The following is a 15,281-nucleotide window of genomic DNA, read 5'->3' on the forward strand; positions in this document are numbered from 1 at the left end:
TATGAACTTGTGGAACAACGTCACTGAACTTAGGTCCTTTTATGTGGGTTGGATTTGACGGGAAAATGAAAATTAGCGTTATTGGTTTAGCGGTACATTATTCAACCTCAATAGCTAATATTGTATTTCTTTAATATAATCTTATTCGAGAAATCTAAGTTACAAGGCAGTTTTCGAATGTTATTTTTTTTTAGAACTTTGGATATTTTTTTATATAGAAAGTGATTCAGATAACCATTTTAATATTCTTTGATTTACCAAGTGTTAATTTGTCAGAAATACTATAGCACATGATTCCCTAAATCATTCATTTCAACTCAAGCTTCAGTGAATTTCTACATCTATCTCTGGTATGAATCTAAAAGGTGAAAACATTAATATATCACATGATGAATCAAATCTTAAATCCACCGAAAATAAATTTTTCATCCTTCAAAAGTAAACACTCATGATATCAAGTAGGATGTTTTAATTTCACTACGTTTCTACATAACGACAGACCTCTGCTATATGAGCTGAAACGAAATCGAAAATTCTTCCCAGAAAGGGCTAATATACTGCATATTTTCAAGATGCGAGCTAAAACGTAAACGTAAACTTTGGCACAGAAGCTTATGGTAAGACAGTTTAACAATAAATAAAGCCTATCATAAGAATTCAACTGAGTCCAGTTCAAAGGCGTGATCCAAGTTACCCGTCCAGGTAACAATATGATCGCCTGGATGCAGTGAAACGAAACGAAGAAGCTACAAACATGTCAGAGCACTGCACCCCGGACCGGATGGCTCTTGATGTCTTCCATCGAACACCTGCATAGCGAGGCCCGTAGGCTTTCAGCATAATGAACTCCTCTACAAGCAGTTTCTGCTGGAGTTCTTTGGTAGAAATCATTCCTGCAGTCACCAGCTTGGAGCGGAACCGCCTCCCAGAAGCATCAGGAAGTCCTTCTTCAACTACGTCGACGACATAAAACAATACGCCGACACAACTTCGGACGCAACAAACTTCAAACTTGCACTGAGTGCCATGCACAGTGGAGCCATAAGCACCTTCACCAACTTCCTCTCAATGAAAGGCGTATTTGGAGTCAAACCACCATCAATTGCAGAGGAAGAGTTCGAATTGCCGCGAGAAACGAGAGTAACCCTTGCGCAGCTTCGTTCTGGATACTGTAGCAGATTAAACTCTTACTTATTAAAAATCGACCTCAACATTTCAAATATATTTTCGGCAAGCATTGATTCCTGGCATGCCTCTAACCATCTCTTTGCAGGACCTAATAACCATACACATCTGACACTCTTCTCCCTTTGGTCCGGCCTCATCATAACAGCACGTTTCCTGGGCCTACCGTTAAATGGCGTCGATGACAACTGATCTAATCCTTACCATCCTAACGGGGATTAGGTACCCGTTACAACAACAACAACTGAGTCCCATACCTACTTTTTTATATCTTTTGACAAATGTAGTTATGATTTTCTGTCGAAAAATCAGAAATTATAACTGGGTCTATTTCGACGCAGTTTACTTAAGCTCTTACAATTGTACAAATCAAGTTTTAGCCTATAGACCACCTTAAGAGTATCAACCTTTTTGATATTCTATTTTACATTATATCTCTTTTTATTCACGATTGTTCATTATTTTTCAATAAATTTGATCCATATTGCATAATTTTTTAATCTCGTCGTATACTGTCAGTGGTTCCTAATCTTTCTAGCGTTGTTTGGTCTGATATCATAAGTCGTTTTTCTTTTTATTAATCTGTCGACATTATCACTTTTTCTTTTATATTTTTGCTCAAAGGTATTTAATAATATTTCACTTCCTTAATTCTCTCCCAGCTACTATCTCTCTTCGCTCCACTTTGCGTTGACTTTTTACGTGCTCTGTTTGTACGCTACCTAAATAAGCATTGGTGCTGGGACATGGAGAAGACATTTCCACAGGTAAAGCTTTAGGCACATCATACAATTATTTCCATTTATTATATGTAACCATCTCTTACCTACTCTTCGACCTACAACTAAAAACCTTCACGCAGTACGGTGACTTCAAAATCGCCGAGAATATTTTGAATCTGATCATTAATCAGGGGCAAGTGTGGATGGGCATATTCTTTTCGCCCGGTTTGGTGCTGGTGAGTCTCGTTAAATTAATGATATTGATGTACTTTCGTTCGTGGATCGTGTTGACGTGTAATGTGCCACACGAAGTGGTCTTCAAGTAAGTGTTTAATCGAAATTATAGATGTGGACTCAAACTCAATGAGATCTTTTACCTATTTCACCACAGAGCATCAAAGTCGAACAATTTCTACCTCGCGCTACTGCTAACGATGCTCTTCCTCTGTGTGCTGCCGGTGAGTTACGCGATTGTGTGGTTGCGTCCTTCGTGGCATTGCGGTCCATTCTCCACTTATAATCGCATCTCAGATTTTGTAACCAGCGCGACACAGGAAGCACTACCTAAGTAAGTTGTGGGTAAAATAAACCTGGTTTCTTTTCTAATGAATTCTTTCTTTGGTTATACCGGAACTTATAGGCAACTGCACAGACCACTTGGCTATTTGACCTCAGCAAGCACTGTGATACCACTGCTGCTTCTCCTCATTTTGATCATATATTATCTGGTCTCATTGACGGGCGCACTGCGTGAGGCCAATCAAGATCTCAGAACTCAACTGCAAAAGGAGCGTGAGGAGGAACGTAAGAAAATCTTTAAGGTTCCAGAAACGAAGCCCACCGAGAATAGTGCAGCCGCGCTGACCAGCAGATGGCGCAAGGTGCTGGAAGCTTCGTCGCCGGTCACACCAACACCACCGCCGGATTTCGAAAGTGAAGAGTACAAAACTAAAGCCAGAAAAGGTAAGTGCGAAGATAATGATTGGATCACTAAAAAAAATTTCACTCCTTTCTTCCATCAGAATTAATTTCTCGCATCATGAAAGAGGCTCTCCGCAAGGGATCTGCTACATCGGATGACGATTCCGTTAATCGACAAGGGCGAGACGATGACGATACGGACACGGAACACCATGACTCACTGCCACACGATGAAGATGGAAGAGACAAAAATTTGGGCTTATCAAAACTACAACAAATAAGACGAACACGGAAACCTTCGTTGGTTGACATCGTGCAAATTGCCAAGAGCGAACGTGAGCGCGAACAGCGTGTCTCATTGTCTGTGAAGGAAAGAAGTAAAAGTGAAAAGCATACAAGAAGAGATAAAGAAAGAGACAGAAGTAAAGAAAGGGAAGCAAAAGAAGCCGAGAAAGTTGACGCCGAAAAGAAAGAAAATGAAATCGAAAGTCGGAAGGAAAAAGAGAAAAATAAGGATGATATTAAAAGAGAGGAAGAAAGCAAAGAGTTAGAAAAAGTAGATGATAGTACCAAAGAAAGGGTAAATGGAAATAGAAAAAGCAAAACGAACAAGAAAGATAAGAACAAAAGTGAACCAGATGAAAAGCATCAAACAGAAGACGAAGAATATTGTAAGTCTGAAACTCTGCCTAAAACCAAAAAAAGCCACACCACAAATGGCAGAGCTTCGAAGCAAGACATAGATACGGATAATGATCCCGATACAAATACACGTATAGTAAACGAACGTCGTCAAAGTTTGTTGCGCAAAAAGCGTGAAGACGATCAATCGGCTACAAGACCAACCACACCTTTGCCTGAGAAAACAGAAAATCAAACAACAAAAGCGGCAACAACGCCTCCACAGCGCGAAGAAGAGAAGAAAAGTAATTTTGTGATTATTGATGAGAAGACACCGACGTCGAGCGAAAAAGAACAGCAACCAGCCAAGCATCGTTCTTTCAGTGTACGCGGCGGTACTTTCAAATTTCGACGTCCAAAACCCAAACCCATTGAAACTGCAGCCGAGGCGGAGGTCTTTAAGTTCGATGAAACATCGCTGGAGAATACAAATAATGGTAAGCTGGGCAAGGTGAGTGAGCCACCACGCAGCGCTTCGCCTCCAGCGTTACAACGTACTACCAACGATGGCCTCATAACACCGACATTTGTCAATCCAGAGAAACTTTTAAATCTCTCACGCCAAGGACGTAAGAAAATTGGCACACTCTTCGCGCTTGTGCGCGATACAGTAAACACCAAATGGAATGATGATGAGCAATCACCGAGCAGCAGTGGTGGACCGACTACACCGAAGTTTCCCGTAACACCAGAGACCGCCAAAAATATCAACGACGAGGCCATTGCAATCGAGATACCTTCAACGCCTGAGGCCGAAATCGCAGCCAAACCACATTTTCCCACAATAATTCCGGAAATCTCGATTGAGTCGAAAGTCGTAGCACCTTGCTATCCAACAACAGCGTCGAATATTAATTTGAGCGATTCGGAAGCGCTGGACAAACCTGGTCCCATATATCAACCACCGTTGCAGGGTCGCAAACCAATTGAACGTGCGCAAGCCACACGTCAAGACTCACAAACCTCAGTTTGGTCCGATAATATACCAACAATCACAATTAGTACAACCGGCAGTGATGAATGCATACCCAAGGTGGATCCAGAGAAGAAATTTACCACACCCATCATACCAATCGCCGCAGTTGCGCCACTCAAAGAGAGCGTGGTTATGACCGTTACGAAATCAGCGCCGCCAAGTCCGGATCCCAAAGTGAAAGTCATTAAGATCGATATTGAAGATAAATAGTTCACGAACTGCGGCTAAGTTTCTTTATTATAGTGGACTACAAAGTGCCTTCCTGAACTCTAAACGGATACCAAGTTTTTACTTCCTCCTATGTCTAATGGTGGAGTAGCAGTAATTTTTGTATTTCGGCGCAACTTGCAACATGTCCATAATTATGTACCAGTCTGCTGTATTTAAATACTTGCATTTTATAGAAATACTGCAGTAGTAGAAAAGTTCAAATAAAATTCAAAAGTAAAATACGTGGCATACAAAATTGAGCGAATAAAATTGTAGTTTCGAAAAACTCATAAAATAAATAGCTCTTGCAACAAATTTTAAACCATTCATTCTTCTGCAAGAGTTATCATTTTTAATACTAATTACCTAAAAAAGAGAGTTGAGGATTAACATTCATTGGGATCTTAGTTGGCCAGGTTTGCTTTCGAATTTGTTATGAATACTTGTCGTCAAATTTTTCCATGTTCTGAAAACTTGAAGTCCAGAAGTGCACTCTCTTTGAGTCAAGACATACATTTAGTTCCTCATAAAGTCTTTCTCCATATTTGACACGTAGCTTTTATTTCAGTCTCACCAAAAAAAGAAGTCACAGGAATCTAATTTTGGGCTTTTATTTGTCTAGCGATTCCAAATTTTCTTCTTTGACCTCTACTCCACTGGTTTTAAGGAAATTTCTCAATTCTTTCTACAATTTTGATCTCGAAATGCGCTTAAACAGTAAACAAACCGGTATTAAGACGATCAATAAAGCATGTGGAAAGTTTATATTATTATCTTTAATACTAATTGTGAAAACTATACTTCTTCGATGAAACAATATTTATGTAAATAATTTTTTCTAAGGCTTCCTTCTGCATTATTTGTGCTACTCTCCCACTTTTTCTAGAAGTGATCTTGTGGTTGTTCATCGAACGAAATTTTCTTTACTTTTTTAATACTTTCGTCACAGTCAGAGTTGCGAAGATGTTTTCTACATAATGTCAAGAACCTAACTCAATTTTTTCGTTCCGTTGTGTACTCGATCCGGTGGGCCACTCCTAACAATTGTGTCATTGTTTCAATAATTTAGTTATAGAAATGATTTCCATAGAACTCCTTTTTCAACTGGAGTTTATTGTGACTATTTAATTAATGGACACACTTCATGTGAATTTTTTATTTTTCTAAAGGTTATACCCTTAACAACAACATACTAAAGTTCTAAATCGATGTTACAAATAGTTTTTGACTAAATGTTTTCTCAAATGTAACTCCAAACCTAAGTTCAAGCAGCTCTATCAGTTCACCAGAAGGTTTTTTTATTTTTCTCGAAATAACATTTTCTAATTTGCTTGAGTCGGAGACAAATGATCCGATCAGGGTCAAATTCTGCGTGTTTTGTATATAATACTCTATAAAGTGACCAGTTTTCTGAACTGATCAAAAATCGAATTTTGGTAGGGCAAAAACGACCACAAGTTTGGGAAAATAACCAACACTGTGGATTCTTGTACGATAATTATATTATAATAGGGATATTTTTTTTCTTAATTTCAATTAAAAAGAAAAAGCGGTCTTGAAATATCTATAAACATATAATTTAAATTATAAATCAAATTTGAGATCTGCTTGAACTTTGGACCATACATGTTGTACGAAACATAATTATGACATTTATATAATATACAAAAATTATTTTTATGATTTTGTTATAAAAAAATCTGGGTAAATTCATTACCAACTTACCAGCTGGTTTCTATTTTTGGAATCTTCTTCTTTTTTGGAATAAGGCTCAGGAAACATACACATTTTATAGCAATGTTTTTTTGTATTACACATAAGCGAAGACACACTCCGCTGAACCGGAACTAGCAAATACAGTTGAAATGGTAAATGCATAGGGTAATTCATTGTGGTTTGTGTCTATGGTAAAATGTATGTATAATTGTGAATAGATGAAGTTTTCCTGTTAGAAATTTTTAAATATATATACAAGTATTTTTTAATTCTCTTGATATTTAACAAAATTATCTTTTGAATAATGAAGCTTCATTAATTAAAAAAATATAAACTCTGTATTTATGCAAAAGATTCACTAAGAAATTCAGTTTTTTTCTTCTCGTTCCAATCAAAATAAGACCCGAGTTGTGCCATCGCTTTAACCAGCTAATAAAAGTGCGAAAACCTTTCAGATAACTAAAAGTGCTTGAACTCGAGAGATTTTTAATTAATTATTAACAAAATTTTAATAATATAACATTAAACCAAATATAGGCGAATGTGCTATATGCCATGTTACTATCCAGAGGGTCATAACATCATACATAGAACATTTAATTCTAGATTATGGCTTTTAGGCAAAAACTGTACGAGGAACTTTAATTGATGGACATCTTAACTTAACAAGATCATACAAATCTCTCTAAATGAAAGTTTTACTCCTAGTGGCAAGCAAAGTCCTATAAATAATAATACCTTTCGCAAAATGATTTTGAACGTTTAGTTTTTAAGGAAGCTATATGCTATAATATCTCCTGTCATCAAACAAACAGTCGTCGCACTCGCGACTTGGAACTCACGTCACTGTTGACAGTCATAACTTTGAAGTCGTAGATAATTTCGTCTATCTTGGAACCAGCGTAAACACCACCAACAATGTCAGCCTAGAAATCCAACGCAGGATAACTCTTGCCAACAGGTGCTACTTCGGACTGAGTAGGCAATTGAGAAGCAAAGTCCTCTCTCGACAAACAAAAAACAAACTCTATAAGTCACTCATACTTCCCATCCTGCTGTATGGTGCAGAATCTTGGACGATGTCAACAACTGATCGACGTTGCGAGTTTGTCGTACATGTCATCAGGGTGTTAAGAAAATATTACATACCGAATTTCATTGAAATCGTTTAAGTAGTTCCCGAGATATGGTTCTTGGTCCATAAGTGGGCGGCGCCACGCCCATTTTCAATTTTTAAAAAAAGCATGGGTGCAGCTTCCTTTTACCATTTCTTCCGTAAAATTTAGTGTTTCTGACTCTGTTCAGGATATAATGACTCAAGTTACATTTGCAAACGGACAGACGGACGGACAGACGGACGGACGGACAGACAGACATCCGGATTTCGACTCTACTCGTCACCCTGATCACTTTGGTATATATAACCTATATGTACTCTGTTCAGGATATAATTATGAAAAACTATGCGGAAAGGAACTGAACTAAAGACACACGCCAAAATCGCCTATTTTAGGAAACCCCAGAACCTCTCAGAAGTGGTTCGACGACTGTCAACATTACTATGAATATTAAAAATTCAGCTCTTTTTTATTATAGATATACATTGTTATCGAGCACTGCCGAACAGACACTATTAACATACCAGGCTTTCGAATAAGGATGATACGATTTTTGTTGCGGTTTTTGGTCTGGTGGAATCATCGGACCGTACTTCTTTCGAAATGAAGCTGTTGACACCGTTATTGTCAATGGAGAGCAATATATTATTGATTATAACCAACTTTTTATGGCCGCAATTGGAAGACCTTTATCTTGTCAAAGTCTAGTTCCAGCAAGACCTGGTTACGTGCCGCACAGCACGTGCAAAAACCGAATTATTGCACGAAAAGTTTATAGATTCGATTATTTCAAGAAATTGTGCCATTGATTGGCCGCCAAGAAGTTGGGATTTTATACCTTTAGACTACCCTTTATTTGAAGTAATTTGTCTTTAGCAATAAACCAGACTCTCTTCAAGCTTAAGAATTTAAAATTGAGCGAGCAGTTCGTGAACTTGATTATGTGAAAAAAAGTGCTGAAAAATTAGGTTGAACAGAAATAGAGAATACCACAGTTTCGCTATGGCATTTTTTTGTGGAACGTCTGAAAGAAGAATACATTAGGTCGTGGCATCATGAATGAAGGAATTATTTTTCTAAACAATTACTACGAAAATTTAACAGTTTACCACTTTGTTGCCTCATCACATAATTTTGCTTATAAGAAATCGTATCAAAATCTGTGAAATAATAATAAATATTTGGGCGAAGCATTTAATTAGCTTTTGGGAGTTTTCCTTAAGTATCTAAGCGCTCTAACTCTTCTCCACCCTTGAACCAGTAAGGTTGTTTTCTTTTCACTGGATCTATTCTCTAGGTACAATAAAAAGCGCTGATGCAGACGAAAAATTGCACTGCTTTGAGAATTGTGAGTTCTAATATGGACCCTACTTGTGCAATCTTGTATACGAAAAGGATGCTTAAAGTAATATTTGCTTTATAGTTTTGTGGATTTCATATGAGAATCTCATTAAAGAGCCTCTACTTACTCATATCCATGCCTATCCATAAAATAAAAGACTTGAACGAAAAATTTGGTATTCCGGAAATGTAAAAAGACTGACCCTAAAAACTCATTCATATAAATAGCTATGTTTATAGTATTTGTTTTTCTATAAATATATTGTGTAATCCGTTTAAATTCACTTCTTCCACAGAATTTCACAAAAAATTATTTTAGAAAGCCTAAAATAATTCTAATTTTCATAGTTTTGATGCGTAAGACGGCACAATGAACTCTTATCAGTGATCATAATGTTTGCTGTGCGATAACCTTTATCCCCCTTTCCACAAGTTATGCGTTTAGCTGACACCATTCTAAGCAGAAATCCGTCCGAGTAAGCGAACGTTTGGGCACGCAATCGTCTTACTTACTTTCGCTTTTCATTCATATGAGACTACAGATACTACATATATACTATATGAGCATAAGAAATATATTTATATACATACATTATATTATATACATATAGATATATGTATGCAGTACCACATCAAGCCATATGGCGGCAAAACTTTACTGAAACGCGTGCAATCTCTTCTTACTTAGTACATAAATTCATCAAATGTCCAAAGGCATCGATCGGCGCTGAGTTAGCGACCGTTCGGATGTTGCCTTAATGCCGTTTTTTTTTTTTTATTTTTAGCACGCTAAGGCATCTATAGAAATAAGACGAGAGGAAATAGCGGTTGAAGCATTTGAGCGCGTAATAAAATCAACAAGTTGAGCGAAGCCACCGACCGACCGTCGCTATGCTGGAAGCTATAGAGCTAAAACTATTGAATGTCAAACAAATATTTGTCGGTGAATTTAACTGTTCAAATAAACTTAATCACTGTGTATATATGTGTGCACTCTTCGAATTTTGTATGGGTTTCTGTTTGAGTTGTTCTTCAAATTTTGAATTTGGCTGGCAAGTGCTTAAGTCGCTGCGTCTATTGCGTCTATGACGAATTTCATATGAGTCCTGCTTTAAGTCACTGGCTCTATGGCGAATCTCACATTAGTCCTACTTTAAGTGAGGGCCTTTAAGTGTTGTATGATGTATGTACTACTTCTTATGGCTCTTATGTTATATCTTCAACTGAGGGTCTTTTAGTGTTGCATTCTACCATCCTAAGGCCTTTATATTATATATTCATAGGACTCACTGGTGACGACATGCTTATTTGACAATAAAATTCTTATTAAGGTGTCTCTTATTCTAATAAGGAAACAAAAAATTGGTCAAGGGCGTCAAAAGAGAATTTCCAAGAACATTGGTTCAGCATAACTACATAACTCCTTACGAAATCAAAAAAGTGGTATGCGTCGAAGAATAAAAAAAAAAAAAAATAGTCTCTAATAATAAGCTCTAATAATAATATTTTCCTTTTTTATCTCGACAGCTGAGTAGCAGACTCAAAGCTCTTCAGTAATATATGGAATCCTTAGATTCATAACAAGTTGTTTTCACAACCATCTCAAAATATCGGTACTTGAGCTGCCTAAGTGAAATCTCCGTAATCCCCGACGCGGGATCAGCAACGGAATCTAACTTATCCCTTTATGATTTATCAAACTATTGTAAGACACATTACGATAGAGTTCTAAAAATTGTATGCGCTCGAAACCGCATTTAAAAAAGAAAAAATATGTAAAATAATGTGAGAATTCATATACTCGAGTTCGATGGAAGGAGCTCAGCTTATATGGGCATACCTGGTTTCCTTCACTGCACCGATACAATCTGAGGTTATATTGAGTTACCATACGACACTACTGAATAAGATGTAAATTTCATTCATAGTATATAAAAACATGTTTATATAAGTCCGTCCGCTCGACTTTTGTTCTAATTTTTTAAACCGATTCTCTGCAGTCTCCATTGCAGTTTACGATAACCGCCTAATGTGAGAGATGAAAAACATAACAAAGCGTACATAATTACTATTTACTTAGTTAATGAAATCCTAAAAGAACATAAATTACATACAAACATACGCTCGTGCATATCACTACTTCGCTGTATGTAAATAAACGTCTACGACGGTGTCGGGTTGCCATCTCCACGTACGCAAACAGAAAGCTCATATTAACTGCTGATGCTGTGAGATATTAAAGAAGCTTTGTATATTTTTCTGAAGCTGTACGGCAGACACCTTTGATTTTTATGCATTACAGGTGTTGTAAATGCATTATAAGTGTTATAAAATATTCGAAGTATTCTACCATGAAGTCATATCAATAAATACGGTATATGTATATGTACTATATTTGGCGACTTTCGACTCAAAACAGTTGAGTAGATGATTTTACGTAAATTTCGGGAACTTTAAATTGAATGGAGAGACAATACAAATCAATAAATATATGGAATAGAAGTATTATGCAGAGACTAGATCACAGCTTCTTCCAAATTTGAAAAGGTTTTATCAGTAGAGTATGCTCTTTGACAGGCGCTTACCAAGATTCATAGTAAGGCACTTTGTTAAATCGAAGCTAGTTAGTTCAACCTCTATACTATAAGCATATCGTTCGTTTTAGCCTTAATAACTGTCCATCTATATGACTTAACGTCGAACTTTCGATTGAAACTGGTCTAGCCCTATTTAGTACATAAGGTTGTTGGTGTTATAGTTGGACCGGAAACCTAATCCAGTTTAGGATTATAAGGATTAGATAAGTAGTCATTGATGTCATACAACGATAGGGCCAGGAAACGTGCTGTTTCGGCGGGGTCCGACCAAAAGGAGAAAGGTGTCAGGTGTGTAGGGTTAGCAGGGCATGCAAAAAGTTGGCTAGCGTCATGTGGGGACTCATTGCACGCTGGACATATGTTGGATATGTCAGGGCCTATTCTAGATAAGTTGGAGTATAACCTGCTACAGTATCCAGAACGAAGCTGCGCAAGGGTTACTTTCGTTTCCCGCGGCAACTTGAGCTCTTCGTCTGTAATGGGTGGTGGTTTGACTTCAAATACGCCATTCACTGAAAGGGAGTCGTTGAAGGCGTTAATGGCACTATGTATGAATCCACTATGAACGGCGGTCTTTGCAAATCTGAAGTTAGTTGAGTCCGAAGTTTGGTCGGCGCATTGTTTCATGTCATTGACGTAGTTGAGGAAGGACCTCTTGATGCTCCCAGGAGGCGGTTCCGCTCCAAGCAGGTGACTGCAGGGATAATTTCTGCGATCGCATCCCAGCAGGAACTGCTTGGAGAGGAACTCATTATACTCTTTAACTGGGTGCATACAAGCCCCACTACGCAGGTGTTCGATGGATGGATCAAGAGGCACCCCTCATAGTCCGGATTCAGTGATCTGACATGTTTGCAGCTTCCTCTTCTGTGCTCAAAATGTATTCTTAAGCTGTTCTATTACTTAAAGAAGGCAGATAAGACGTTAAGATCGTAATGAGCAGTGGATAGGCCCAGTTCTTAAGCCTAAACGTTTCAGGTATCATCTAAAAGAACTACACTTACTTTTCCCTCAAGAACTGTCAGTTCCGCAGCCATTGCAAAGTAGATTGAAAGATTTCAAATGAAAACAAATTCTCAAAATGCTAGAGTATGCTTGTTTTCACATCTTTATCACGCGAAAAGTTGAATATGCAGAAATTCGACCACGAAGGATTGCTGTGCCTCCTCAATATCTCATATGATAATTTCATGTACTACTTGTAGTAAGAAAAGGCTTGTAGTACAACAGCCGATCTTCAAAGATCCAATGACGAGAGCGCGTCTGGCAACCATACACTCGCACACACATATATATACATAACTGCAAAGATATCAAATACGAGCGGAGCTAAGTACATACCGCCAACACACAAAACAAACTCAAAACTCATTTATCGGCGCGAACAAAACAACAAACAAACTGGTGTATTGTACATTATGGCAAAAACAACAGCAACATGTGATCGCACAATGGATGGATTTGTGAGAAGTCACAATCATAGCGCTGAGATGCGGCATGAGGCGAGACACACACAAGTATATAGATATATATACATTCAAGCCTATGTGTAGGGGAATATGCTTGGTGGCGGCGCGCACAAGCGGCCAAGTGACCAAACCCATGGCAGCGCAACGTAATCGGGATCTTGTAGAGTTTCAAGCGACTCGACGGCGAGCAACACAAATCAGTTGAGCATTGGACGGCGGAGCAAGCGCACGGATAACTACGGAACGGATTGGATTTTGGTTAAGGGACGGCTCGGTGCGCTGCTGGTGAAGTACAAAAAAAAATATTGAAAAAAACAAAATAAAAGCAGTGGCACCACTGTCTAGCAAAGAAGGTTCAAATGAGCTACTCATATGTATATAGCAAGTGTTTGTGTGTATATGTGTGTGTGGGTGAATAATGATATCGGTCGGAAATGGTGACAGGCCAACGGGCGCCTGCTAATGTATGAAGCGCAGGAAAAGGTTCTTGGCCCAAAAGTGCGAAGAAAAGAAAGTGCAAAGCAAAAAAAAAAAAGAAATTGTGAAACTTTAAAGGAAACAGAAAGCCAATTCAATATTGAAAATTTAATATTTGTATATACATACATACATACATACATACATATGTGTGACCCATAGCGGAGCTACAGTGCTATAAAATCCCTCATATGTGTACACAGTGAACTAAAAATGCTGGAACGAAAGATTTTACGGAGGAAATATTTTAATTAATTCGAAAAATATTTTTCGAAAATTATAAAAAGATTTTCGAAAACTCGAAAATTTAACACACAAAAATTTCAAATTAATAAATTCATGCTTTATAGTGTTTACGTGTGTGTGTGCCTACAAAATCTACGTGCATATGAGCAGATTTGAAAGAAAACGAAAAAATGTCTACAATTACACGCCAATATATTAAGTTCGTGGAACCGAAATTCCGTTCAACCCAAAAAAGCAAAGCAAAGAAAACACGCTAACAAAAAAACACCAACAAAAAATCAAAAAACAAAAACATAAGTGAAAAATAAGTGCATGCTACGAAAAACTGCATTACAACAACAACAAGCCGATACCACTTGCACATAAAACATAATGTTTTTGTTGTTGCTGCGTGCATACAAACATAGTTCACCGGCGCATTTCGTTTGATTTCGACTTCGCGTGCATTTGCCCTGCCTTTTTGTGGCTGAGCGCGGCGAGCGCAGTGAGCAAAGAAGTTGTAGGGAGTAACAAGGGCCGATCTTGGTAAGACGAGCCAACGTGTGTGCGAAAGATCGCCTGACACGAGTCTCCAAACTTCTCTTGCTCGCCGCAGTGTTACCTGTGCCGCTGAGAGCGCCGTGTCACGCCGATCAGCGCAGATACCGCTCAATAAGCGATCACGCTCAAAGGTGTGAGAAACGCTGTGTGAAAAAGAAAAATGGAAAAGTAGCAGATACAAAAGTGTTGACAAAAACAAAGTATACAATAAAATTGCAGAAAAACACGCGCGGAAGAAGACAAAAACAAACGTGTAAAAACAGTGATGAACTTGGTTTGGAAATAAGGAAAAAAAAGAAATGCGATAAATCATATTCAAAACTAATAATTTAGCAATTTGTGAAGTTGACGCAGAGATTAGACTCAAATGTTATCTACTAAAGTGTGACAGAAAGATTTCTACGTTGTACTATATACTCTTTCAGAACAAAAGACTGTAAAAGACAATTAAATTTTAAACCATAAACCATATATCCATACCGAACTGATCCTCCTCTCGATACCTCGATGATCTTCTATTTCAAATGTGCTCATGTTTTATAAAAACTTGCTGGTTCAAAGATTATTTACTCAATACAAAAATTGACACCAAAAAAGGCTTAAAATGTAATTCAAATTTACTTTTCCAAAAAAAAAAAGCAAGTGAAAAGATTATCGTTAAAAGATTACAAGAAGATCTTCACCTTGATCAGAATTTCTTGTACACTTTTAACGTTAACGTTTCTCTTGTTTTTCTTATTTGGTAGAGGATTTTGTTTGAATCACAGTATAGTACAGTGGCCTTATCTAAAACATTTATTTAAAACTTTTTACGTTGCCTTGAATAATAATCTATGAAAAATTTGATTTGAACACATCTTGTCAAATAAAAAAAGTTTTCCATACAAAAACTGGACTTTGATCGGTCAGTTTGTATGCCAAAGATATGCTGTAAGGATCTTCTTTAAACAATTTGTTCGGATATTGCAGCGATGTCTTTGAAATTTGGTATTTGTTACCAAATTTCGTGACCATATTTTGCATAAGAAATAAGCTTCTCATACAGAAACTAGATTTTGATCGACCAGTTTTCGTGGCACATA

General features: G+C 37.5%; 2 protein-coding genes across 3 annotated transcripts in view; both read left to right on the forward strand.

Moving 5' to 3' along the window:
* LOC120777060 overlaps positions 1-4,994 on the forward strand; it is a 60,691-nt gene extending 55,697 nt beyond the window's left edge. The window contains exons 14-18 of the mRNA XM_040108173.1: positions 1,848-1,952; positions 2,048-2,229; positions 2,299-2,475; positions 2,548-2,870; positions 2,930-4,994. Of these exons, the coding sequence (XP_039964107.1) occupies positions 1,848-1,952; positions 2,048-2,229; positions 2,299-2,475; positions 2,548-2,870; positions 2,930-4,695 (2,553 nt within the window). The 3' untranslated portion in view covers positions 4,696-4,994. The remainder of the gene's footprint in view (positions 1-1,847; positions 1,953-2,047; positions 2,230-2,298; positions 2,476-2,547; positions 2,871-2,929) is intronic.
* An 8,164-nt stretch (positions 4,995-13,158) lies between these two features.
* Positions 13,159-15,281, forward strand: part of LOC120776624 (laminin subunit gamma-1) — a 48,634-nt gene continuing 46,511 nt past the window's right edge. Inside the window, exon 1 of one of the 2 annotated variants that reach the window (XM_040107423.1) lies at positions 13,159-13,289. The gene's annotated coding sequence lies outside the window, so the exon portion shown is untranslated. The remainder of the gene's footprint in view (positions 13,290-15,281) is intronic. The other variant, XM_040107425.1, reaches the window with a different exon arrangement.

This window comes from Bactrocera tryoni, chromosome 5, assembly GCF_016617805.1.
Source record: "Bactrocera tryoni isolate S06 chromosome 5, CSIRO_BtryS06_freeze2, whole genome shotgun sequence".
NCBI classification, from domain to species: Eukaryota; Metazoa; Arthropoda; class Insecta; order Diptera; family Tephritidae; genus Bactrocera; species Bactrocera tryoni.